The 24,642-nt window shown below is 48.3% G+C and overlaps 8 protein-coding genes across 9 annotated transcripts; 6 read left to right on the forward strand and 2 right to left on the reverse strand.

Moving 5' to 3' along the window:
* The first annotated feature begins 7 nt into the window (after nucleotides 1-7).
* BDCG_04810 lies at nucleotides 8-7,012 on the forward strand. Of its 2 annotated transcripts, XM_045420456.1 has the most exons (4): nucleotides 8-1,560; nucleotides 1,621-2,233; nucleotides 2,300-2,441; nucleotides 2,549-7,012. In XM_045420456.1, exons 1-4 carry the CDS (start codon nucleotides 388-390, stop codon nucleotides 2,598-2,600), a joined length of 1,980 nt encoding a protein of 659 aa, XP_045281019.1. In that variant the 5' UTR covers nucleotides 8-387; the 3' UTR covers nucleotides 2,601-7,012. The 2 variants fall into 2 exon arrangements, with proteins under 2 accessions (XP_045281019.1, XP_045276557.1); XM_045420455.1 differs by having other exon boundaries at nucleotides 2,300-7,012.
* BDCG_04811 (uncharacterized protein) lies at nucleotides 4,635-7,008 on the reverse strand. Its single transcript, XM_045420457.1, has 2 exons — nucleotides 5,785-7,008; nucleotides 4,635-5,661 (listed from the first exon to the last, which is right to left on the reverse strand). The coding sequence occupies exons 1-2, from the start codon at nucleotides 6,662-6,664 to the stop codon at nucleotides 4,862-4,864; spliced, it is 1,680 nt and encodes a 559-aa protein (XP_045276558.1). The 5' UTR covers nucleotides 6,665-7,008; the 3' UTR covers nucleotides 4,635-4,861.
* An 89-nt stretch (nucleotides 7,013-7,101) lies between the features above and the next one.
* Nucleotides 7,102-10,276, reverse strand: BDCG_04812 (orotidine-5'-phosphate decarboxylase). The gene has a single exon (XM_045420458.1). It carries the CDS (start codon nucleotides 9,249-9,251, stop codon nucleotides 7,809-7,811), a length of 1,443 nt encoding a protein of 480 aa, XP_045276559.1. The 5' UTR covers nucleotides 9,252-10,276; the 3' UTR covers nucleotides 7,102-7,808.
* A 1,585-nt stretch (nucleotides 10,277-11,861) lies between these two features.
* BDCG_17019 (uncharacterized protein) lies at nucleotides 11,862-12,227 on the forward strand (the record flags this gene model as incomplete). The annotated part of the gene is made up of 1 exon (XM_045426186.1): nucleotides 11,862-12,227. One exon carries the CDS (start codon nucleotides 11,862-11,864, stop codon nucleotides 12,225-12,227), a length of 366 nt encoding a protein of 121 aa, XP_045281020.1.
* Nucleotides 12,228-12,593: 366 nt separating this feature from the next.
* On the forward strand, nucleotides 12,594-15,474 carry BDCG_04814 (cytochrome P450 oxidoreductase). Its single transcript, XM_045420459.1, has 3 exons — nucleotides 12,594-13,917; nucleotides 14,009-14,257; nucleotides 14,373-15,474. Exons 1-3 carry the CDS (start codon nucleotides 13,196-13,198, stop codon nucleotides 14,518-14,520), a joined length of 1,119 nt encoding a protein of 372 aa, XP_045276560.1. The 5' UTR covers nucleotides 12,594-13,195; the 3' UTR covers nucleotides 14,521-15,474.
* Nucleotides 15,475-15,827: 353 nt separating this feature from the next.
* Nucleotides 15,828-17,796, forward strand: BDCG_04815 (RNA splicing factor; the record flags this gene model as incomplete). The annotated part of the gene is made up of 4 exons (XM_045420460.1): nucleotides 15,828-16,516; nucleotides 16,599-16,910; nucleotides 16,981-17,472; nucleotides 17,538-17,796. 4 exons carry the CDS (start codon nucleotides 15,828-15,830, stop codon nucleotides 17,794-17,796), a joined length of 1,752 nt encoding a protein of 583 aa, XP_045276561.1.
* A 1,304-nt stretch (nucleotides 17,797-19,100) lies between these two features.
* On the forward strand, nucleotides 19,101-20,677 carry BDCG_04816 (uncharacterized protein; the record flags this gene model as incomplete). Its single annotated transcript, XM_045420461.1, has 2 exons — nucleotides 19,101-20,067; nucleotides 20,184-20,677. 2 exons carry the CDS (start codon nucleotides 19,101-19,103, stop codon nucleotides 20,675-20,677), a joined length of 1,461 nt encoding a protein of 486 aa, XP_045276562.1.
* A 1,330-nt stretch (nucleotides 20,678-22,007) lies between these two features.
* On the forward strand, nucleotides 22,008-24,050 carry BDCG_04817 (protein phosphatase 2C; the record flags this gene model as incomplete). Its single annotated transcript, XM_045420462.1, has 3 exons — nucleotides 22,008-22,068; nucleotides 22,204-23,202; nucleotides 23,275-24,050. The coding sequence occupies 3 exons, from the start codon at nucleotides 22,008-22,010 to the stop codon at nucleotides 24,048-24,050; spliced, it is 1,836 nt and encodes a 611-aa protein (XP_045276563.1).
* Between the last annotated feature and the right edge of the window lie 592 nt (nucleotides 24,051-24,642).

A 24,642-nucleotide genomic window follows, 5' to 3' on the forward strand; every position in this document is an offset into this window, starting at 1 on the left:
GCACCACGCGGCTCTTGTGTCTCGCTTACGAGAGGGAAGAAGTCAAACGCCAACCCAAACCTCAGCTCTTCTCTCCACTTCCATCCATAGTAGCACTCAACAACAACAACAACCTCGTGTTGGGCTTCAGTAACCGACGATATCTTTCTCAGTCCGTCCTTATTATCAGCTAACGGCTTTTTGAACGGAATCTGCTCTCGTTTCATTGGACTGCTCACTCTAAAACCCCTCCCCTTTGCGCATCTCCAAACCAACAAATGACTCCCTGCAAGCTCTCCGTCCCCCGTATTTTTTGTGACCTTAGACAAGGGGAAGAATAAACCTGCGAGTCACGATGCCCAGCCTGTGACCTAACAAAAGAAAGCAGCAATAACTTTACCGCGAACCATGGAGCCCACTGTGGTCGATGACAACATGGAGGTGGCCTCAGACGCAGGCCATACGCATCCCGGGAATATCGATGATATCGAAATCGACCTTGACCTTGCCCAGGAGTGTGTTCCTGAGCAAGATGATGATGTACTTGTGGATGACGCTTCCGCCACAGCTTCAGACCACCCCACTGCTGATGCAAATATCACGTACGACGCAGATATGGCAGATGGCGAATATATAGACGGAGATATATTGGCTTCAGGATATGATCAATACCAGCAAAGTTACTATCAACTCGATGAAGATTCTGCTTATAATAATCCGATGGATTACGAGGCAGAGATGGAAGACGACTACGAAGAAGACATTGATGCCCCCATCCCTGACAGCGATATCGAAGAGACAGACATACCCACTACGAAAGAAGTGAAAGAAGAAAGAGAAGCGGAAGGAGGAGAAGAAGAAAAAGAAGAAGGAAAGGAAATAGAAGAAGTGAAGCTTGCCGAGGACGCCAAAAGCCCTGCTCCAGAAACCCTTTCCCAATTAGATCACGTCGAAACTGAAATTTCCAACGCACCAGCAGTGGCTGAGGAGCACCTTGCCACCCGTGAAGATACTACTATTGCCCAGCCAAAATACCCCAAGGAGTTTACCGTAGAGGAAGGTAACGATTCTTCGCAGGGTGTGGAGAACGCAGACGTCGCACACCTAAGTGGAGACTTCAAAAAATATGGTGAAGATGTTGAGCCTGACTTAGAAGATCTACATGGGCACAGTCAAACAGAACCCGAACCTCAAAACACTACAGCTCAAGAACCTGAGCATCAAGAAACAGAATCTGGAGGACAGAAACTCCCGCCGTTGGACCAAGAAAACCAATCAGATACTACCGAGAGTTATCATTTTGTTGAAGCACAAGACTACGAAACACAGGGCGAAGTACATGAGCTCCAAAAAAGCAGCAGTCTACACCCAGTAAAAGTACTGTACCAGGATAGCGAAATATCGTTGTTCCCGCCTGGAGAAAATGACCCGACAGAAACCTTTTTTCTACAAGATGAAGGACTAGCAAATGCTCCAGTAGCGGAGCTTGTGGGAGCGTGCCGACAAGTGCTAGGTGAGCATATCAGCGAGGACGAAGAGTTAATACTGGACATCGAAAGTCTTGGATTGCATTTGCCTGAGGTAAGGACCATCACTGTCTTCTTTACCCTTTTTGCAAAATATACTAACTCGGATTTTTAGAACTCTGTTCCCATAATCACGACATCTTTGGTCCAAATTATTCAAGTTTATCTTGATCTTTGCTCCAATGATGGTATCAACGAACCTGAACCTCTATATATAACGCTCTCTTCAAGACCCACTTTCACAGCTGAGTTCGCTCGCCTTGCAGCATCTGCCAATGAGGGTAAAGGATTATCTTATCTAACATGGGAAGATTATGATATCGACAAAGCCGAACAAGGTGTGGAACATGAAGCGGAGGATGAAGAAGTACATGAACAGCCATTATTAACGACAGAAGACACCGGCTCGCCGGCTGAGCCGTACTCTCGCCTTGTTGAACCTGCTGATGAAGAAGGAATCTCGTCTGAAAGCGTAACTAGGAGCCCACGGCATGATTCGACAAGCCGAAGCCCAGAAATCAAATCCCCAGAGCAACATTTACTAGCACAGGCGGAACCGGAGTTTTGTGCACCTACTGATGAAAACGACCAAGTCGTTCATGACGACTTCCCAACCAAAACGCCTAGCCATGGTAGCATCGAATCATCGCAGAATGCTGAAGAATGCAGCGATACAGAACATGGCCAAGGTGAGGATAGGGGAAGAGAAAAAGCGCGAGTACACGAAGGTACGCGGGATGTTCATTCACTACATAAATTGCGATTATTTCGTTTGTTGCTAACATTAACGATAGAGGACAACTTAAAAATCGAACACGGCGAGGTCACAACTGAGCCCCAGGATTCGGGTTCTCAAAGCCCTAACCTACCACAAACTATGAAAATACCAACTGTACACCTTTCAAGGGATGAATCAACAGATCAACAGTCGGAAGAGTATGTGCAAGGATACGAGTTCAACAACGCGCCGCAATTGGAAGCGGAAGCGGAAGACGATATTGAAGAAGAATACCAAAATGGTGGTGCTGACTTTACACATGAAGAAGACCACACGGAAAGCCATACCGTCTCTTTAGACAATGGATATGGTTCTGATATTTATGCTCAATCAACAACCAATAAGGATGTACACATTGAAATCGATTTAGGAACAAATGATGCGATGCCGCGAGAGGAAGCTATTGCCGACCATGACAACGACAACCTGGATGAAGGTGAAATTTTCGAACCCGGTGAAGCTGTACGCGGGACCGAGAACGAGGAAAATTCCGTCCCGATGACCAACAGAGAAGAAGCCACCCCTGGGTTGGTGATTAAATCTCCCACAAGAGATGCTCCAAAAACTCCGGAACTAACCCATGATTCCTTCGAGATTCATGAAGATCTCTTTAAGAGTCCGATGGTGGAAGCTAATGAGGCGATAGCTGCTATTGGCTCACCAACTGCCCCTCTCGACGAAGCGGCTGAGGAACCCCTTTCTTACACCGGCGGATCTGGGCCATACGCAGTGGAAAGGCCCACTTCGGAGCTCGGTGAAATAAACGCTACTGCCAGCCCCACAATTGGTGGGAATTTCGATGAATCTCTCACCACAACAACTTCAGACAAAGCCGTTCTTGAGACGGACGAGTTGCTCGCGCGTGCTAGCCCTAAATCAACAAAGCGTTCGTTCATAGATTCTGGCATTAATGATGTCGAGGGTTCCACGCCAGGCATAAAGCGACATCGGCCGGAGTAGCATATTTGGGCCTTTAACACAGGGATACTCAGTCATGCACAACTTAGCGGCCACATGCGTCATATACGCCACCGTTTCTAATGGACATCTGGAAGAAAGCTAACCCACCGCAGTGACCCTTAAGCCCCGTTTTTGTACTAACACAATCAGTTCCTATTAACTAGACACCTGTCGAGCGGCAAACGACTTTCAAGGTAAGTATATACTAACATTCAGTTTCCAGTCCGGTCCCTGATATTATCCCTCCCTTCCGTCCCATCCATCTTGAACTATTGAAACCGGCTTTCGAACACCCCTTCTTCCCCCGAAAAATAAATGGTGTCTTTATTCTCTGTCTCTACTGCAAATGGGCTCTATTTATCTTCCATGCCCAGTACCGCTCTAGGCTTTTTCACGCCTATGTGATGTTTCCGCTCTGGCTGAGTTTTATGTGACTGGCAACGGATATTCATAAGGCTTCAGTTCTTGAATCCTGTTAACCGATTTTTGCCTCCGGATGAATGTCGTTCAAGCTCGACAACGGTAAATCCATCCGCTGTCGCCGATGGAAGAATTTAACACCACCGTGGTCGTTCCGCGGTAGGTGATGGAAATAACGATAATGCTTACCTCTCTTTCTTTTTCCTTTGTGCTGCGCTGGTACCATGGTTATGCATGGAAAACACTCCGGCGTTGTAACGACTATTGGGGGATATACGACGATGATACCTTGATCGTGTGGCATTTTCCCTCGGAATATATACACCTCCGCTTCCAAACCCTTCCAAGGTTTTGTAGGTTTGGGTTCATATTGGCGTTAGACGCCCTTGGGATAACGGCCCGATCTTTTGGTATTGTTTGACCAGGCAATCTTCGACTATTACCAGTAACTACCTTTATACTTTCTTCTCTTCCTTAACCTCTATCCTCTTCCAAGATTTTTTATCGCACCCTCCGACCTCCTTCCCCTTTCTATCTATTACACAACTTTCCATTTTCGAGAAACCACTTTCTGTTGTTCCTACCCTAAATTTAGACATCTTCTGCCTTTATTAGCATCAAACCTAACCCCCGATCATGTTGAGTTTCTGAGCAGTATTTATACCTTTCTTTATAGCTTTAATTTGGTATGGCAAAGTAACCCTGTGTTTTTCAAACAGCGAAAGTTTTTCTTTTTTTCGTTTCTTTTTCCCCTTTGTCTGCGCTGCCGGTATTATGTTCCCCTTTCTTCAGATACTCGCTATTGGGAGGATAAATGGATTTGTGTACGTTAACGCCACTTTTTAGCTTACTTCTGTGGATATTTGCCCTTTCCAGATACATTGCCACCTTGTCGATCGCGTTGTTTAGACTTGCAAAGCGTATTCTACGGGAAATGAATCGACCCTACAGGGCACATCCTTTCAAGTAGTCCAAGGAGATCGGAGGATGGAGGAATATAATATTTATCAAGCAAAAAAAAAAAAAGAAAAAAAAAAAAAGTTACTACAATAAAATAAAAGACATAGGCCAACATCTATGATATATCTCCCCCGCATGGTATGCAAAAACCGCAACCATTTCCTCCTCCTCCCTTCCCCGACCTCTGTCACTGGTACTATGCATTGTACAACAACAGCAAGTCCTCCTCTCCCCAATCTCACAAATTCCACGCCCTCCTCCGAGCCGTGAACGCCGCTCTCGCCAACTCCGCATTCACCACACACGTACACATCTCCGCAAGCGCCCCATTCGCACGCCCGTCATTCAAGTAGGTGATAGAATCGACTTTCCCGGCCCCAATGCCGACCATGATCGCATCGCGGAACGCATGATTCCGCCACGAACCCACTCTCGCGCACCTCGTTGCCATTGACGCGTATGGGTTGGTGCTATTGTCGTTGCCGCTGTTGAAGTGCGAGGGGCAAATGCCAACGGCGTTGGTGCTGTTTGTTGTGAAGCTGGCGAGGCAGTCGAGGGCGGGGAGTAGGCGGCGGCGCAGACCGCAGCCTATGTGGTTGGGGTCGATTTGGTATTCGGGGCATTGGCGGAGGGAGGCGAGGAGGGTTGCTATGTTTGTTGGTGGCGGAGGGGGTTGGGTGGAGTTAGTAGTGTTGTGAGTGACATGGTCTGCGTTTTCGTCCTCAGAATCACCAGAATCATGCATGTGCGGTGGTAAGGTAGATTCCAGATGCAGGGTTTTGGTTCGTGTGGTGAAAAAACGGATAATTTCTCCCAGGTGGAAGGAGTCGCAGGCGCGGGAATTTTCGTACATTCGACGGCACTGTAGGCGCATTGAATGCTGTGGTGGCTGTAGCGGAAATGCAGATATACTGGGGTCCGTTATTTGAGGAGAATGTGGAGAAGATTCTGGGGGTAGGGCGCCGTATGCGCGGAGAAAATGGGATTGCAAATCTGTGATTGTATCTAGGATGGATTCGTGACGGAAGCGGAGCTCCTCTAGAAATCGGTGCCATTAGGGGCATATGTGAGTGATTTACATGTTTTGATGCCAATATCCAGTAAGGAAGCAGTGGGCGGGAATATTTATCAGTTGCAAGGGATTCAGAAGACCACGCATACCTTCAATTCCGTGCGGAAGATGCCACCATAGCGGCCTATCGATACCGACCCATCCATCTCCGCCGCCAGATACCCACTCCCTGGAACCGTCAATGATTAGCATATGTGTGAAAGCCAAAACTCCGTCATTGGACCCCAGAAATAAGGCAAAATATATGGCTTGGCGTGTGCGCTCTTCGTCCTCAACCCGGGAAGACTGGAGACGACGTAGTGTCTTGGATATCAGTGTCTGGCCCACAGATTTGGATACCCCGTCTAGCGGAATATTCAGAGCCCGTTTGAGCGCCTCCTGGCCACCAAACTTGTCAGAAAGAACGATCAAATTGGCCACGAATGAAATCGATTTCTTCGCAAGGTGATTGAGAATGTCTTGTATATTCTGGTCATCGTGCGACATTGCACTGCCAAGATATAACACTCTCAAAAACGTCTCAATTAGATCTGCCTTATCAAATACACCAGCAAGCGGCGGTAGCTCGATGCTGATTGTAGGCAATTCTGCGAATGCAGCTTCATCATCATTCATGGACACTTCACCAGCTCCGTATTTCGCATCTAATTGAGCCGTCTTTTCAAAAAGCTCTCGCCCTTCCCGAAACTTGTCAGGATCTAAAATCACTCTGAAATACGTGCTTGATTCTTTCAAAGCCGTGCTTGAAACACCCATGAGGTACTTCATATGCGCCAATTTCCGTGCACCAGACGACGGCGAAGGCGTGAACTCCAAGACAACATCAACATCGGAGCATAATATTTTTGTCTTCGTGACGCCGAAGCGGCCCTCTCCTGTTTGCTGCTGGTTTAAGACCCTTGCCTCTCCTCCGCCCACTAGGCCATTGGGCCCTGTAGCTCCCGGCAGCGGAGGAAAGCTGTCCTCCATTGTAGTAATTGAGTCACCGGTTTCATATCACCGGAGTGCAAGAGTCAAAAAATAATACAGTAGCTCGTCCACATTTAAGGTATGCGTGAACTAGAGTAGAGCTGTTTGACGGCGCGGTACACTGAAGCTCCTGAGGAGAGAATCGATTCTTGGAGGATGGGATATGTGGGCAGGGATTGTGGAATAGAAAGCGACACGATGATAGATGGGTAACTATTAATTTTAGGACCTTGGCAGGATAGAAGACAAAGACATCAGTATAGACGCAGGTCAATGGACGGAAGACATCGAACAACTAAGTGAATAGATATTGTGTCTTACTGCATGAGGATAGAGAACTCTTCCCCAAGCCGCTATTATTGGTAGATGGAAGCATAAAGACGTAACAGTCCGTATATCACATGATTTGGGAGAAATTGCAAACGCTAGTAATATATTTGAAAAGTCTGTTACAGGGTTAAATACTTTACCAGCTAATACAGCAAAGCCAGAAAGGGGAAAAAAAATTAATAACAATAAAAAGTGATGGAAATGACCACCTGGATCATATCTTCATGGCTCCGTCTACTATTTTATTTCAAAAAGGCAAAAAAGAATACAAAAATAGAGAATAAAACGAAAAATATGAAAAATATGAAAAAAGTCCACTTGCATGCCAATAATTAAGGAGAAATCGCCGTCTCCGCCCGCTTTCCCGATTGTTTCCTTCATGTACCATTCCATTTCATATTCGCATTTCTCATCAAAGTCCCCAAAGTGGAGAACAAAAAGGGAAAAAATTAATATAAAAATCATCAAAGAATCAACATCAAATTGGGTCAATTATTATCAGCAAAGTGTCCATGGTTGAAGGGAGGGTTAGAAGATTCAACTCCAGCCAAAGAAGGGTGGATGGAATGCCAGGAAGGTGTTTGAAATGGCGTTTACGTTCCTCCGGAAGAGGAGAGCAAGAGGATGTGTGGAGGCTTGTACAACGTGGTGTTCGGTTTTGTCCCATCGGTGCATATAGATGTGGGATGAAAGTAAAGCGCGGGCTAATAATAGGGAGGAGGGAGGGTTGGGTGAAAAGGACTCCAGAAACAAGAGATGGAAAGGAAGTGGGAGAAGAAGGGCATAGTAAAGAAAAAGAAAAGAAGAAAATTCATCAGGCATTCATCGAAATAATCGGGATACACAGAAGCTCTGCGTCACCTTCCTCAGAATCCTGTCGTTGATGATTCACGCTAGCCTTCGCGTTCCTGATGGAAATGGCCCTGCCGATCAGCTGGTGCAGCGTGTTGATTTGCCGGTGTTGGACTTCAGAAGTGTCTGCCTGGTGGAGAGATAGCGGAAAGTTGGAACATCGCTGCTGCGATGGCTCCCCCGCAGCATCGTCGTTGACATTAACGTATACCTGGACACTGTCCGCATGGGCCTGCGTAACCTCGTCCATTGCGGGGGGGGTTATGCTCTCTGAGCCGGGGAATAGAATATGGTCGCTTTCGAGGGGAGCGAAGAGTACGTATGGCGGTTCTGAGGAGCCTTTTCCGTCCTCGCCTTCTTCGCTATCTGCGTCATCTTCATGGGAGTTGGATCGGGAGCCGATGATGGTGCTGGTCTGCGACGCCTCGATCCATGACTCGTTGCTGACGAAGCCGACGACGAAGTCGCTGTGGGCTTCTGCAGTGGCGATGCTAGCTCGTCTATACTCGTGGCAGAAGGACGGGTCATCTGTTGCTGGAAGACACAGTACCAGACCGCGGGCGTGGAGAGGTGGAGGGGGTAATGGTAGAGAAGTGGGAGCGTTTCCGGCATTGGTCTGTTCCTCGTCATCTGAACAAGGGCCCACCACTCCAGCGAATAGCTCAGAAGTCGAAAGTTCCGTGTGTTGGGTAATCGTGCGAGTGAGGGATATCACTGAACCTTTCCGGGGGGAGGGGAACATGGTGCTCAGGTTATCTCCAAGTTTGTCGTCACTACCTAGACATTCATCGTCTTCATCATCAACGCAACCGCCGCTACTATCTTCGCCGTCATTGTCGCATGCATCCCTCTGCTTGTTCCCACCGCTGATTTCAGTGCGAACGGATTTTTTCAGAACCGCAACCGCTTCCCGCGCAGCCCTTCGCAACGTCGGAACCAGACGATCACCGCCCTTCCCCTGTTCCTCCGGCCCCATGACCCAGGTGCTAACCATTCCTGCCCAAGCTGCCACGCCGACAAGACCCTTCGTATAGCGCTTTCGCGCCAAGTTGATGTCCCTATTGATTTCCTCGCTAGACATACCCTGATGTTTCCCCGAGCGCTTCTGGACATTCAAGACACGGCCCCCTTCCCAAATCAAAAATCCATACTTCTTTGCCACACAGAAGAGTCTCCGCACGGCGTCCTGTGACCAGTCATCAATAATATCAGCGTGCACCTGTAGTACTGCGATAAACGGACCGACAGCACGCGCGAGCCGTAAAAGGGCGGCCATTGTGCTTATATTAGGGGAGGCGGAGACGCATATAAGGTGCCCGTATGGGAGAGTGGTTTTGCACCGTCTCAGGAGGCGGAGGTATGATGTGATCGAGTTGCTCGAGGCATCCTGGGCTTGAGGGTCCATCTTGTGGTTAGGGGTTTTTTTAATTGTGCCAACGAATTCGCTAGGCTCGGCGATATAAATTGATGAGGAGGGAATCTGACGTCGCTTTTAAGGCATTCAGAGCAATGAATCCCTCTCCTTTTGTTTTCGGGGATCGCAGCGAGAGTACAGAGTATTTTGGGACGTGTTTCAACAGCCAGAAAGATTTACAAGTATGACCTGTCCGCGATCGACGAAGCGGCCCCAACCGCTTGGGTTTTGGGGAGTCTGGCCCGCGAAATAGTGGGTATTCAACAACTGCCAGCGGGGGCGGCAAACTTTCGTGGTATTTATTCCCTTTGTCTTCTTCTCTTGAGATTATCGCAACCTTTCGTCCCTTAACTTTTTCGAGTAGTTGGAGCTTGATCTTGTGAAAAGGTCAAAGAAAAAGAAAATACAAAACTAGATCAAGGAACAAGCAAAAGGTTGCGTTGGAAGTCGAATAAAATAGAAAACTAAAACGCGCAACTAGATGGAACAAGTCGCAAGACGAATAGAATAGTTAGTAAAAAGAAATTTTTAAAATCCGCAGCGAGGGGCGGTTGGTCGCAGGCCGCAGCCTAAATGACCCAGGACCAGCAGCCATCGCGGGCTGGCTTGCTGGCTCAGGATATTTAGTTCGAAAATCGCCCCCCTCCCCATCCATCAGCCCTGGCTCCCCCTCCTGTCCCTTGAATGCTTCGCCCAAGGGCCAACCATGAAGGTCTTAGATGCGGTGGCACAGCTAGTGTGGGAACCTGCAGCTCATCACAATTCCCGGCTGCTTGAGGGAAGTTATTCCTGGGGCGGGCTGGAGGAGGCGAAGGAAGGGGCGAAAATAAATAAATAAATAAATATAAATAAAAATAAGAGGACACATCGCCGGCGACAGGATTGCTACAGCGGCGGCTGCGGACGTGGCGCTATCAGCCTTTCTGGATCCCAGCTTCAAACCCAATCGGTGGCAGCGGCCCTCTTCCAATTCCGCGGCTTGATAGCAACGTCTTGCTGGACTGTCTGCAGCGACATTCCAAACCCGCCTGGATTGTACATCGATCTCCGCATAACTCTATCTGCCGTGCGACTCGGCTAATTGGTCCCAGGATTCGAGTTAGGCTGTGGGCTGGTAACTTATGTTCTCCTTGAAAGTTGGCCGCCCCTCGGGACGGGGATTTATACGGACACCCTACATTTTGATAGGGACACCCTGCTAAAAAGGATTGAGTTTAACTCACTCAGTGATTGATTTTTCTATTAATACGTAAAAAAACTGGAAATCTTAGGCTCTTTCTTACCTAGGTCTGCTGTACGGAGTAGAGCCTATCATAGTAAAGTAGAGAGCAGCAGTGCTATCTCTCTCTATTCCACTATCTAGCTACTCTGGGGGGTGCCAAAAGACTCTGTTCTACTACTGTCAGTCTCAATGAAGAATCTGTAAGAGAATGAGAATGAGTGAGATCCTTGAGCCGATGAGAATTATTTGGGAGATATAGAGATAGTAGATTTGACTCTCTTGAGAGAGGGCGGGGAGGGGCATAGAACATTGATATTCAATATTCATCACATAACTACTTACTCTGTACGGAGTACTGTACTGTGCAATAAGAATCCCTGTTTTTTATGTATTAATTAATGAAAAATCAATTACCAAGCTATGCCTATTATTGTAAAATTCTGTACTCCGTAAATTATTAATTAATTAAGTTATTTTTTGTTTGTCCGTTGGCATTTAGGCTTTAGACTGCTGGGGCCACCCACTGGCTCTCTGGCGGCTGTTCAGCGCTCAATCCACAATTATCATCAATAATAATGATGATTCCCGCTCCAAGGGCCCCCCACACGGGAAGCAGGCCCGTTAACAGTTGGCAGGTCGTTTTCTTTTCGAGGCTTGAAGTCTGATATGCAGCAGAAAACTGGAGATCTCGCGCCAACCCCAAGCCGATCAACAACAGCTGGAAGTAGTTCCAGGGGGACCTTTTTTCTTAACAAATATATATATATATTATCATTCAAAGTCTCAACATGTCCACGGGTACATGGAACTGTACAGTACATAGCAACTCCCGCACGGTTTTAAAGATGTCAAGAATCTTTCTCAATTATTTCAAAGAGGGCTTGAATTCCTTCCGCTGAGCCGTTGACATGGATTGGACTACTTTACTTACACTAACGACCGACCGACCGACGAGGACGAGTGGATGGATCCCTCGACCGGACGCAGGCTAGACGCCCAAAAAAGATACAACTGTCAAGCAGACGCAGAGGTTGCAGGCGATGGCTTGACAGACCACGGTTTGCCCATAACGGTTTGCTGATCAAGGTTGGGCAGTCGACGCCGAAAGTCTCTCTCTCTCTATTTTTTCTTTTTTCTTTTTAGCGTTCTCAGAGACTCTGAGAGGCCGAAGAAAAGAAAGTTTTGGCGCGATGACTTCTTCCATTCATCCAGTTTGATCTGTGCCTGTCTCTCCTTTTATCCAATGCTAGATGAGGTCATTGACATCAGTGATATTCCACCCAAGCTCATTATTGTACGGATAGAGCTGATGCGACCAGCGCATAGGCTTCAAGTTCCAACCAAGCCACAGGCTTTCCCAGAACCAAGCGGAACGTTGGATGAATAATTCCACAGTAGAATATGAGACAAGTAATCTGTACTCTGTTGGTCTACGAATATTGTTGGAGACATTTCGAACTTTCGGAGCAATAAATGAGGGTCCCTTGTGGGCGATTTTCAATTTTCAATTTTTTTTTTCCCGGTGTCTGATAACAGCAAAAAGACAGCAAAATCTATTCTCCCCCTTCATTCTCATGATTATACTCGGTGACTCCCTAGCTACTCCGTACATGGCATATGTAAGGCTTGCAACTGCTGGTCGGCTACATGCATATGCCTGTCTCCTCAACTGGGGACCGCAAGAAGAAAACAAGAACCCCATGACCATCGTATTGCAATTTCCTTTTGATAGCCTTTGTTTGTAGTGATTTTCCATGCAGACAAAAGACTGACTGACTGACGTTCCTCCTGGCAGCTGGGAGGAAGGGTGGGGGGCGTAGATCTGTGTTCCCCTTTTACTGACTGCCCGCTGGATCGAGGGGAGGGAACGCGCAGTGGATAGGTTGCTGCTCCCCTTATAGTTATGTAGCAGGGAAGGCTAATTAATCTCCAGCTGTAGAGGGGGTCAAATGTAAAAGTAGCACCTGAGCTGCAATCGAGGAGTTGGGGAGCTCCCCAGCTGTAGCAAGTAATGTAACAACTAGTAATTTTATGTCAAGTCCAGTCAAAGCCATGTCATGTACTCTGTACAGAGTGGTTAGTTAATAATGGAGAGAGTCTGTCAAACGCACTCGCCCTTTATTAGTTATGCTTTTTGTGCTGCTGTATGGAGTATAGTTAAAGTACACAGCGTATAGTTATTGCTTGCATTCTATACTTCTATACAGCTGTCTGTGCCTTTGAACCAAATATCCTCCTGCGCCTGGCTGTATTCATTCAATTCCCCCCCCCTACACCCGGAGAATTACCCCTTGCTTTTTTTCGTCTTTTGTTTTTTTTTTCTTTTTTGCTGTCGCCCATTTCCCTGGGCCCTGGTACATAACTACCATACGCAGTAAGTTTACAATGTAGTTTGGATGCAGCAGTTCGGTTTTTGCAAGCCAAGCCTTTTCTGGTCAGCCCACGCCGGAACTTGGGAGCGGATCGTCCTGGTCAAGCATTCCTCACTGCATCGTCACGCATCTTCACCTCATTCTCTCCCCCGTCATATCCTCCTCCTCATCACCACTCCCGCGTCGCATCTCTGCGGATAGTCCGGATTCCCTCTCTGGCTCTGATATTTGCTTCTATATGCCAAAGTCTCTCTTTACCTCGCTGGACTGTGGTCCCCCTACTACCTTCGTGCGCCTGTCTCGGTTTCCCTCCCTCAGATTCTAACCCCCTCCCATCCATCATGCCTGGGAAAACCTTGCCTATCTTTTCTACAGCCGACCTCAGATCACATTCGACTGCCAAATCGTGCTACGTAACACGAGGCTCCAAGGTCTACGATGTCACCTCCTTCGTCAACGATCATCCCGGCGGAGGTGACCTGATCTTGGACTATGCTGGCCAGGACGTTTCTGAGATCATGCGCGACATCCCATCCCACAACCACTCTGACGCTGCATACGAGATACTAGAGGAGCACCATGTTGGCTTCCTGGATTCTGCCCCTGCCTCCAAGATGAACGGCCTAAATGTGGATGGAGCGACCGACGGACGCATACCGACGTACAGTACCACAGGCATGTCAAGTGAGGAAGATCTCACTGTCGAAACCGACCTAACCGCGGATTATCGGACACATAAGTTCCTCGATCTGAACCGGCCACTGTTTGGCCAGCTGTGGTACGGTGGTTTCACCAAGGATTTCTATCTACAACAGGTCCATCGCCCACGACACTACAAGGGCGGGGAATCCGCTCCTCTGTTTGGAAATTTTCTCGAGCCATTGACAAAGACTGCGTGGTGGGTGGTTCCATCGGTCTGGTATCCGGCGGTTGCCTACGGAACGGCTGTGGGCTTCGCTGGCCTGCAAAATTATATCATAGGATCTGCGTACTGGGTTTTGGGTCTGTGCATATGGACTCTGGTTGAGTATGGCCTGCATCGCTGTCTCTTCCATGTCGATGGGTATGCAAAACTCCAATTGAACTTCTCTTCATTTACCCGCGATCCTTTATATATATATATAAATTCCAATTGCTAACTGGATGGAAAATAGATATTTACCCGATAATCGCGTTGGAATTAGCTTACACTTCCTTTTACACGGTATCCACCACTACCTCCCCATGGACAAATATCGCCTTGTCATGCCCCCAACATTATTCGTCCTACTGGCAACACCCTTCTACTATATCTCAAAGGCGGTGTTTTTCTATAACTGGTACGCAGCCGTGACCGTCTTCTCGGGAGGAGTATTCGGATATGTCTGCTATGACATGACACATTATTTCCTCCACCATCGCAGGTATGTATTTGCTCTATTTTATTATTGTTCATAATTCTCCCCCAGTTTCCCGTTTATTTATTTTTAACAAAAGTCTTACACGTTAATTAATTCTTTCACGCCGCCCTCCTTACAGTCTTCCATCTTACTACAAACAACTCAAAAAATACCACCTCCAACACCATTTTGCAGACTACGAAAATGGCTTTGGCGTCACCAGCCGCTTCTGGGACAGGGTGTTTGGAACAGAACTCCCGCCTCTCCAACCCGTGAAGGTCGAATGAATTCCTCAACACAACTCACATATTCAAATTAATTAAAGTCGCGTCGCCTCTATAAAGGCTCAGACAAAGATGATTTCCACTCCGTTCACATACCGGGTTTTTTTGGTCAGGAGTTTTTTTTTTTTTTTTTTTTTTTTTTAATTCTAATTCTAATTCTAATTTTAATTTCAAACGTTGCCCTCTTTTTGCGCGCATACTCTCGATGGTACAATTACTGTATCCAGCTCACCGCCAGCCTTTTCTTCCCTTCCACCTCTTCTTCTGAGTTATCTAGTTGGTATATATATGTATATGCTCGAGATCCAATCATATTATTCCCCCCATGGGCCCTTACACATCGCATTGTTGCTACTAGCACAAATGCTCCTGTATTATGTTGTACAGTTTCCTTCGTCTTCTTCTTCCGTCCTTTTTTGGGGGGATTCTCCCCCTCTACTTTCTACTTCTACCTACTTTAATGGCTGGATACATTTTTCTTATAGCTCTGAGTTCTGTTCCACTTTCTTTTTCGTTTCTGCTTCTTGTCCTTGCTCTCGACACATTTGCTGTTCGCTCTTATATCCCGCCCGCATCTTAGAGCTGTTTTTAGTAGACAGGCAAATGGAGCATAGAGAGTGATTAATTGATGACAAACTGCTGTCTACGTGTAGTAAGCGGAATTTTGGGTTGGCGGAGGGTTGGCGGAGTACGGTCTGGTTGTGTTGGACAGGGCTAGTTACATGAGATCTTATGGGGACCTGATGGTTTTGTATTTTAGAAAAGAGGAACGCGTAAAATAATGCGCATTAATAAACATCTTCGGATTTTCAACTCGTCTTATTTTTACGTCCATGTATGAATTCCTCTCGGTTGTCAATATATATGACACATATGGTATCTACGCTGTATGTTGCCAATAATAGCAGAAAATGATTTGCGCCTCTCTCGGTTCTTATTAATAATTGGCGATGCTGGGTTTACATAATCCGAGCTAGGTGGCGACCTATATCACATGACCGAGATCCTGTATCTTAAACTTCAATCAGCCGCGTACTCCGTACTTCTGCATATCAACGATAACGTCAAAACAAGACAGCATCCATCCAGACCAACAGTAAGGGCCGTTCATAGCACCTACATCATTCGAAAACCCATCGAATTTTGTTATAGGAGGACTGTTAGGGCTTGCCTTTGTATAGCGCTTTAGTTCAAGAAGGGTTCGCTCGCCTAACTCTCCTCGTTTTCCTCTCTAACGGGATAAAAGTGAACAATTCTTCCTACATCTCCCCTTCCTTCCGAGGGCCAGCCATATTCAACGTATCTTCGCCATGTCAGGTATCGATGTCGAGGCTCTGCTTGAGTCCACAGCCGCTCCCGCCGAGCCCCCTCAGCCAGCTGAAGAGACCCCAGATAAAAGCCACGATGAATCGAGCGGCTCTAGAAGTGAACGTCGCGACCGCGATCGCGATAGAGAGCGCAAGCGACGAGACCGAAGCCGGGAACGCCGCCATGAGAAAGATGCCGATGGAGACGAGGAAATGAAAAGCCCAAAGAGCGATCGCGCAAGTGCTAACGGGAGCCATAGAAGCAGAAAGAGAAGCAGAAGCCGTGATAGCGAAAAACGCCGCTCCCGTCGTGACCGCGACGACCCGTATCGATCGTCGGGCGGGGACTACTATCGCGGGCCTGGCCGGACTACACGTTCCCGCTCTAGATCGCCGTACGACGACAGATACTATAGACCCACCGGCCGCTCCCGTCGGGACGAGCGTGACGAGGATAGACGCTCTAGCAAGCGCGATAGGGATGGCCGTAGAAGAAGTCCCAGTTCTGGCAGGCGCCGCAGCAGGACTCCTGAACCCCAACTTACTGAAGATGAACGCGATAGACGAACCGTTTTTGTGCAGCAGCTTGCCGCCCGCTTGAGAACGAAAGAGCTCATTGCTTTCTTCGAGAAAGTCGGACCGGTCAAAGAAGCTCAGATTGTGAAGGATCGCGTGAGCGGGAGATCGAAAGGGTGAGTTATTTTCCCCGCTATACAATTTGTATTAAAAAAATAAAAATAAAAATAAAAAGAACCTTGCTAATTTTCCATGCAGCGTCGGTTATGTCGAATTCAAGGATGAAGAATCGGTCCCACTTGCCATCCAGCTTACTGGCCAAAAGCTTCTAGGGATTCCTATTATTGCTCAACTAACCGAAGCCGAGAAAAACAGACAGGCCCGCAATCCCGAGGCCAACGCTAGCGGAAACCAAAATTCGATTCCGTTCCACAGGCTGTACGTTGGTAATATCCATTTCAGCATCACTGAAAGCGATTTACAGAAAGTTTTCGAACCATTTGGCGAACTTGATTTTGTCCAGCTACAAAAAGAAGAAGGGGGCCGCAGCAGGGGTTATGGCTTCGTCCAGTATGTATCAACCATTCCCAGCTCTTCCTGCATTTTTTCTTTTTCTTTGCTTGCTAATAAAAATATACAGGTTCCGCGATCCAAACCAAGCTCGAGAAGCTTTGGAAAAAATGAATGGATTCGACCTGGCTGGTCGCCCAATTCGGGTTGGTCTTGGTAATGATAAGTTTACCCCTGAATCGACCGCCAATTTATTGCAGCGATTCCAGGGACAGGGTGCCCATCATAACTTCCAGGGTTCGTTATTCTCTGGCCATGGTGGTCGTGGAGCTCAAGCCGGCGGTTCCGGTCACTTTGACCGAGCTGGAGGCAGAGACAATGACAAGGCGGCAGGCGGTGCCAGCGCCCTAGATGACACGGATGTTGCCGGTGTGAACTTCAACAATTATAGCAGAGACGCATTGATGAGGAAACTTGCGAGAACAGATGAACCTGCTGTCGAGCCGACCCCAGACGAAAAACGTAAAGTACCCAAACCGCAAATAAACGCTAAGCCGCTGCCCGTGAGCGTGAACATGGCAAGCAGATGTGTTCTGCTCAGGAATATGTTTGACCCTGCTGAGTACGATTCCCTCCCGTTACCCAATGCAATCAAATGTGTTGATTCTATGCTAACTATTCGTTTAGGGAAGAGGGTGAATCCTGGGTCAAAGAGTTGGAAGACGACGTGCGCGCCGAATGCGAAGATAAATACGGCCATGTTGTTCACATTGCACTAGACCCGAATACCCAAGGAGATATATATCTCAAGTTCGACCGAGTCCAGGGCGGCGAGAATGCCATCAAGGGCCTGAACGGACGATTTTTCGGAGGGAGACAGATTAGCGCGCAGCCCGTGGTTGATGCGGTTTACAGCAGCCTCTTTTCCCGTACCAAAGCGATCTGAGTTTAGTCACTTACGGATACTACTAGGTCAAACCTGAAAAAAGAAACAAACATAAATATAATGAGAGGAAGGATGAAAAATGGAGGGTAGGTGTATTTTTCAGAGATAGCCTTGACAAACTTTTGTCTAGGGCCATCGACCTTGTCTTCCCATTTCCCCCCCTCCCCCCCTCCCGAAACGAGCGGGAACCTCACCCTCTCTTACACACATGGCATTCCAGCGATGCTTTCCAATACAGGGCGAGGACATGGTCTCCACCAGTGGTATGTGTTGTGTCTTTTCTGCGAGTACATATTATTTGCATTTTTATTGTGACATCTGTGGCATTGATTCAAATAGTCTTTTTTTCTTGCAGAGTGCAAGTAGCTAGAGCATCATTTTCAGCCCTGGGGCGTTGTTACAAATTACCATGTTTCCAAATTGATTTATTTACTATCCACCTTTCTTACTTCCTATCCAGTCCTTCTATCATGTTCTGAAAACCATCCGACATTCCACACAACATCACCTCTTTGAGGTTCCTGTATATCAGCGAACATGGCTTTTCTCTCTCCTGATATTGCCCATCACATCGAGTTTATCCTGCCTTTCTCTTAATCGTTCGTCCAATTCTTCTTCTCCTACCATCTACAGCAAAGGCTATAAGCTATCTCTTCCCATGAACTTGCTTTCTCATTGCATCTTCTTAGCAATAATTATGAAGGTCACTAGGGGATCCGCTTGCACGTTTCTGAATTCCCCTGGCGACTATCTATTTCCCACGCCAACAGTTGCAGATATCATGATATTTACACGCATGCCAGAATACAAACATCCAATGCGGTTGATAACCAGCCAACAATATTTCATCAACCGCATCTTTCTGTTTTCATAACAAACAACACAGATCTGTCAGTCATCTGTGAATCTTCTTTTTCTTTAACACATCATCTCATCTCATCTCTTCTTTGCTTCTTTGATATCTTGCTTGACACTGGTTAAGCAATTGTTAGTTCCACTGTCTTTCCATCACATTTCCTTGACTAGTTCAATTACTGCAAGACACATAACTGTCTTCTTTCTTAGCTGTTCTCCTTTTCACAACAAAGAGTGAGTTCTGTCTTTGATTGTGTGGTCTGAATCAAGAATATCTCCCTCCTTTACAACCTCTGCCCTCGATTGATTTCGTGTCTTCAAGCTATATTTGTATCCTATCCGCGTTTCTTCCGGTGTCAATTCCAGCTATCGACCCCAAGCGGTCATTCTGAACGCTGCTGACGCCCCTAGTCCACTGACAAGCTTGCCCCTTCTCTAGCCAAAACAAGATGATGGGCCCTCCACCCCCTTACATGGCACCCAACGCGTCTGGTGCATACCAGGCGGAGACCTATGATGCCATGAGGTATCACATCGACCGGCTCCAGGGGATGCTCAACGCAGCTGAAATGGATCTTCAGCATACCAGAGGCAAACTGGACGAAGCCCGTGCCGCTGGTCAGCGTGACCGCGACGCGATCCGCAAAATGGAGAACCGAATTGCAGAGCTGGAAGCCATCGTCAACAAGCAGAAGCCGGCCATCGGCGCTCAGAGCAAGACGGTTGCTCCCACCTCCACCAAGCCCAAGCCTCGTGCGCTGTCGTTTAGTTTCACTACTCCGCAGCACCACTTGGCGAATGGCCAGGAGGCAACTCGCGTCTCGCGTTATCGCCACGTCTTCAATAACCCGCCGCCCAAATTTGGGCTTGGGGATCTGCCTACCCCGAACCCTGCAGGGGATAATCAAGCTACTGCAAATGTCGCAGCTGATGCCAGTTCCGCTGCTACGGTTCCCACCATGTCTGCAGTCGACCGTTTGAATGCGTTTGTACCCCCCATTGGGGCCCAGGCTGCTGCCGAGGAGAAACCCGTCCCTCTATCCTCCCTGCCCAGGAACCCACCTGAAGGCATGATGATCATGGAGGAGACCAACCTCAGCGCGATGGACTTTGGGTACAAGTTCCATTCCCTGTTCGAGAAATCCGAAGCCTTCGGCCAGCGGTATATCAACTCGCCAACCGGGTATGCGGACCCCAACAACACGATTGGTTCGGAAACCATGATGCACTTGATGCAGGCTTCGCATCCAGACTCGGTGTCTACTCTTCTGACAGACACAACCACGCGCTTCGTGCTCCTGACCAAGGCGATTAACTTGTATCTTACCAGCAAGGTGCTTCGCATATCTGTTGTTAAGGGCTTCGATTCCACTGCCGACTCTGAAATCGGGCAGATGATGACGCTCTTGTATCCTGGTATGTCTGTTCTTCAATGTTTCCTCCCCTCAGATATATAATCTCTCGCCCTCCTCTCCTTCCCCTTCCCCTTCCCCTTCTCCTTACCAATATTAAATACTTAAATCATATTCCAGACGCCCCGACAAGTGTCCGCGCCCTCCTCTTCGAAGCCATGCGCCGCCAAGTAAACCGCATCCGCAACAAACCCCTCTTTGCAAGCTTCTACAACAAGCGCAAAAACGAGCACGCAACCACTCTCTTCCGCTTAATCTCCCCGCTTGTCCAGCGCAACCACCCAAACATCTGGACCGACTTCGTCAGCATCATCGAAGAAGCGCACAGCGTCGCCCTGACCATGTTCTCGGGCCCCTACGAGTTCCAGCTCCACTTCGCGGACGTCGGCGACCTGTTCGATGCGCACTCGATGTTTCATCGGGACACGGCGTTGGTTGGGCGCGACCCGCAGACGCTGATGAAGAAGGGCCATCGCGTTAAGCTGAGCGTTACGCCGATGATCTGGTTTCGTAATAATGCTACGCCAGTGAATGAGCCGATGCAGATTGTTAATATGGGGCTTGTTGTGCTTTCGCCCGCGATGGATGCTGCCACTGCTGCAGGTAATGTCTGAGGTTTGGGGTTTCGATTTCGTCGACCGTACCATACGGTACGGCGAGATATTCGAAATGACGATGCGGAGTTTTAGGGGAATGGATGGCAATGGTTGGCAATTTATCCTTGGATCCAGAGCCAGGCTGGACTACCCTCGTTCAATGTGTTCAGAAGTTGGCCATGTGTTCTAATTTGGTATTCTGGTGCTGTGGGTAGGATTGCTTTTCTTGTCTTCTCTAGGCCGTTGGATGCATCAACCATTTTCCACCTTCCCTTGTCCCGCTTTTTGTTTTTCTTTGAATTTCCAGGCCCCCTTGTGCCAAATCGCAATAATTGTTCTCGTCGTGTATTTTTCAAAATCTGGATTTGACACGGGATATATCTATCCATCTGGGTATCCGATGTTGACGTGCCAATATTTCAGGCTTCCCCATTTGCTTAATGTATCGTCGCTGTGCTCTGTTTCTTTTTAATTCTCTTCTCACGGCCTCGATGTTCAAGTCCAGACCCCTGCACTTGCCCTGTTGAATGCCGTTTCTCTACCACGGCTATGCCATGATCTTCATTGCGAAACATCGTCACCTTGACTGGTGGCGCAGGTGCTGTACATTACATGTACGCTGCACTTGATATCGAGTGGATCGATCAGCTTTGTCGTTAGTAATTTTGTCGTTGCTGTCCAATCACCCTTGTTGTATGATAAGAAATAGGTAAAAATATTAAAAAAAAAGTTTGTGTTTTAATCCTGGATACTCCGTACAGTGACAAGGAACATCTGTAATTATTTATTGCTCAATCTCACTTCTCCCCCGCCTGAGAGTGGAGATGTTCTGTTCTCCAGCCACAAGCCAAGTATCTCCCCACCGCAACTTGGCCTTGCAGTGACATTGTGTGGCCTAGCAGTGACATGGGCCAAGGTTAACCTGTTCTTGTTTTGTTGGGAGGTTTCTTCTTGGCTTCATTCTAGTTTATTTTGGAATTTTTTGTTTATTTTTGCCCTTCGTTTTGGAGAACACGTATAAATATGTAGTTACGTTACTGTGGCATGTCCTCATAAATATTCTATCTGCAACACGCCTTTTGCCCAAACAAGTAAGTTAACTAGAACCATCACGGAACAAAGCTTAGATAGAGACAAATCAAGTCAACAAAACATTGCAACTTTTTATTTCCTTCCGAGCAAACTAGAAGACACCACCAGTCCATAAACGGAAATCCGGCAAGACACCAACTAGTTATTTCTAATACTATTATTAATAAATAATACAGAGCCCATAATCCCGCCGCATTTCCTCCTCCTCATATCTCTATCTCTACACCACACCCTCGCCGTCGATGTCGTTGCTCAAATGAACCCCGGTGCAGTAAAGCGTGCAACTGTGCGCGCTTGGACGCTGGCTGACAGCTACAGTACGTTTGAAATGCTAAAATATCCCCTGCATTTCCCCTGCCTCTGTGTGAAAAATATTTTTCCTTTTCACAGACGACAGGCAGCTAGCTCTTTAGAAAGAACCCCTGCTAACCAAACATTGTGCTCAAATTCAGGCTTCATCGCGACTTTCCTACGCCGTCACCATAGCACCAATGTTGAGCCCCAACATCAGCCGCACCCTCAGGCCCAACCTCAACTCCAGCAGCCCCAGCACTCACAATACAACCAGCGCCGACAGCAACATGATGGAGCCTACGACCGCTCCCGCCGCCATTTCCACGACTACTTCGTCACCCACCTCCCATCCTCCTCTCTACACCCGGACTCCCGCGCCTCTCCAGGACCTCATCACAAGCTACCCCGGTCAGCTTCCACACCGCACACCGCCAGTGCAGCACGGGGCCCTTCCCCAGCCACCGTGCAGCCACCCATCGGCGTCTCGCGCGAAACAACCGTGGTTCGCATCCCGCTGCGTAGCGCGAAGCACCACTTCGGCGTCTGCGCTGCACGGGGGACGCGGCCCACCAATGAAGATACATATCAGGCGGGCGTGATTGATATACCAGCCTTTGCGCGGCGGGCACCACTGTCATTGACGATTGGGGCACGGTCTGCGGCGGCGGCGGCTGCTAGGGGGGAGAAGGCTGCTGCTGCCGGTGGGGAGAAGGGAGGGGTCGTGGACCAGAACAAGGGGGCGGAGAGTGCGAGTGGAGACCCGCAGGTGTTTTATTTTGGGGTTTTTGATGGACATGGTGGGGCTGAGTGTAGTGAATTTCTGAGGGATTGTCTGCATGAGTATGTGCAGGATGCGGCTGTGGACTTTGAGATGCAGTCGAGTTTGAAGAAGGAGATTGAGACTGGGGAGAGGGTTTTGGGGAAGGGGCCCCGTAGCTCTATTGTAGAGAGGGACGGGAAAATGGAGGGTCATGGTGATGGCTCAGCACATAACAGCAAGGAGAGAGAGACATTACATCTACAAGGTGACCTGCCCATTATCCAGCGGGCTAATAGGCAGAAAATCGGAGAGCTGGAGAAGGAATTGGTATTCAGTTGGAAGAATCTAGTAGGGGGCTATTATCGACGATTTCGCCCACCACACTTCGCCTACTCTGGTGAGCACCACGCATCAAACGCACACAGCGGTGCCACAATCGAAGAACTACTCTAATACGCCTTTTTAAAAGCAGACTTCGATTTCATCTACGCCCAAGCTGCCAAGCAGGACGAGGACGATCTCGTCCAGGCCGAAAAACCTCTCAACGAAGCCGACATCCTCCACCACCCTAGCCGATCCCCATACCCTGTCATCGGTGGACCCACCCGCTTCAAAGGCGGCAGCACAGCCAGCATCGCCATGATCTCCACCCCAAGCCCAACCCCGTTCTGGAATCCGTCCGCCCCATCCTCCCTCGTCGTCTCCCACGTCGGTGACACCCGCATCCTCCTCTGCTCCACCACAACCGGCCTCGCCATCCCGCTCACAACAGACCACCACCCCTCCTCCCCGATCGAAGGAAATCGGCTGCGCCGCTACGCCGCGACGTTCGTCACGGATTCCTTCGGCGAAGAGCGCATGAGCGGGCTCGCCAACACGCGCGCCTTTGGCGACATGCGGTCAAAGCGGATCGGGGTGTCTGCGGAACCTGAGCTGCGGCGCGTGGAGATGGGGCCGGCAGAGTACTCGTTCCTGGTGCTGATGACGGACGGGGTGAGCGGAGCGATGTCTGACCAGGAGGTCGTGGATGTGGTGAAGGAAGCGCGGACGCCAGATGAGGGGGCGAGGGATGTTGTGGCGTTTGCAACCGAGGTGGGGGCTGATGGGGATAATGCGACGTGTCTTGTTATTAGGCTGGGAGGGTGGGAGAGGAGAATTGAGGGAGGTTTGGGGAGTATGGGGACAAGGGAGATGAGGGAGTGGAGGAGGGAGGAGGCGACGGATCCAAGGCTGAGGAGGAGATAGGATCGTTTGGCATTGGATGTAATCGGTGCATATCATCGAGAGAGGTGCTAGGTGAGGAATTGGAGTTAAGGTCTTAATGTGTTCTACGTTTAATATGTCGTCTTATGCCGTCCATCTTGTGGCTCTTGTTTAGCGATTTTCTCCTTTTTTATTTTTTATTTTTTATTTTTTTTTATTTTTATTTTTTAAATTTCTTTGTCTAGGCGTCATAAGACAGGTCAATTGATATCCATGTTACAGGTACCCCACGAGCATAAAAAGGGTTATAATTAGTAAGTAAATAATTGATAATAATATTCAAAATAACTAGACCAGTTAGTTATATAATTGAGATCACGTCCATTAGCTAACTCCCTTTCCACTGGTCCTTTCATTCTTATCCTTAGACATCGACTTACTACGTAAGTTCCCATATCTTGATCCCCCTACCCCACAATCCAGCCCCTAAACAGCCAGCATAAACCCCCCTTTGCATCACGTCTCGTGCGCCGGGTGTAACCCACTTGCCGATTCACGAGTTATTCTCTTCTCTCCCAGTAACGTGGAAGGGAGACAGACGTCCTGTTTTTGATTTCACTCCCAACATCACAAT

This window comes from Blastomyces dermatitidis (genome assembly GCF_000003525.1).
Source record: "Blastomyces dermatitidis ER-3 genomic scaffold supercont1.5, whole genome shotgun sequence".
Lineage (NCBI taxonomy): Eukaryota > Fungi > Ascomycota > Eurotiomycetes > Onygenales > Ajellomycetaceae > Blastomyces > Blastomyces dermatitidis.

Excerpts from the sequence above, each read along its gene's own strand:
- BDCG_04810 (XM_045420455.1), top strand. The coding sequence starts at position 388 with ATGGAGCCCACTGTGGTCGATGACAACATGGAGGTGGCCTCAGACGCA. Across the intron at positions 1,561-1,620 it reads TTGGATTGCATTTGCCTGAG|AACTCTGTTCCCATAATCAC; the intron begins GTAAGGACCATC and ends TCGGATTTTTAG. Across the intron at positions 2,234-2,299 it reads AAAAGCGCGAGTACACGAAG|AGGACAACTTAAAAATCGAA; the intron begins GTACGCGGGATG and ends CATTAACGATAG.
- BDCG_04811 (XM_045420457.1), bottom strand. The coding sequence starts at position 6,664 with ATGGAGGACAGCTTTCCTCCGCTGCCGGGAGCTACAGGGCCCAATGGC. Across the intron at positions 5,662-5,784 it reads TCTTCCGCACGGAATTGAAG|AGGAGCTCCGCTTCCGTCAC; the intron begins GTATGCGTGGTC and ends ACCGATTTCTAG.
- BDCG_04812 (XM_045420458.1), bottom strand. The coding sequence starts at position 9,251 with ATGGACCCTCAAGCCCAGGATGCCTCGAGCAACTCGATCACATCATAC.
- BDCG_04814 (XM_045420459.1), top strand. The coding sequence starts at position 13,196 with ATGCCTGGGAAAACCTTGCCTATCTTTTCTACAGCCGACCTCAGATCA. Across the intron at positions 13,918-14,008 it reads TGTCTCTTCCATGTCGATGG|ATATTTACCCGATAATCGCG; the intron begins GTATGCAAAACT and ends GATGGAAAATAG. Across the intron at positions 14,258-14,372 it reads TATTTCCTCCACCATCGCAG|TCTTCCATCTTACTACAAAC; the intron begins GTATGTATTTGC and ends CCCTCCTTACAG.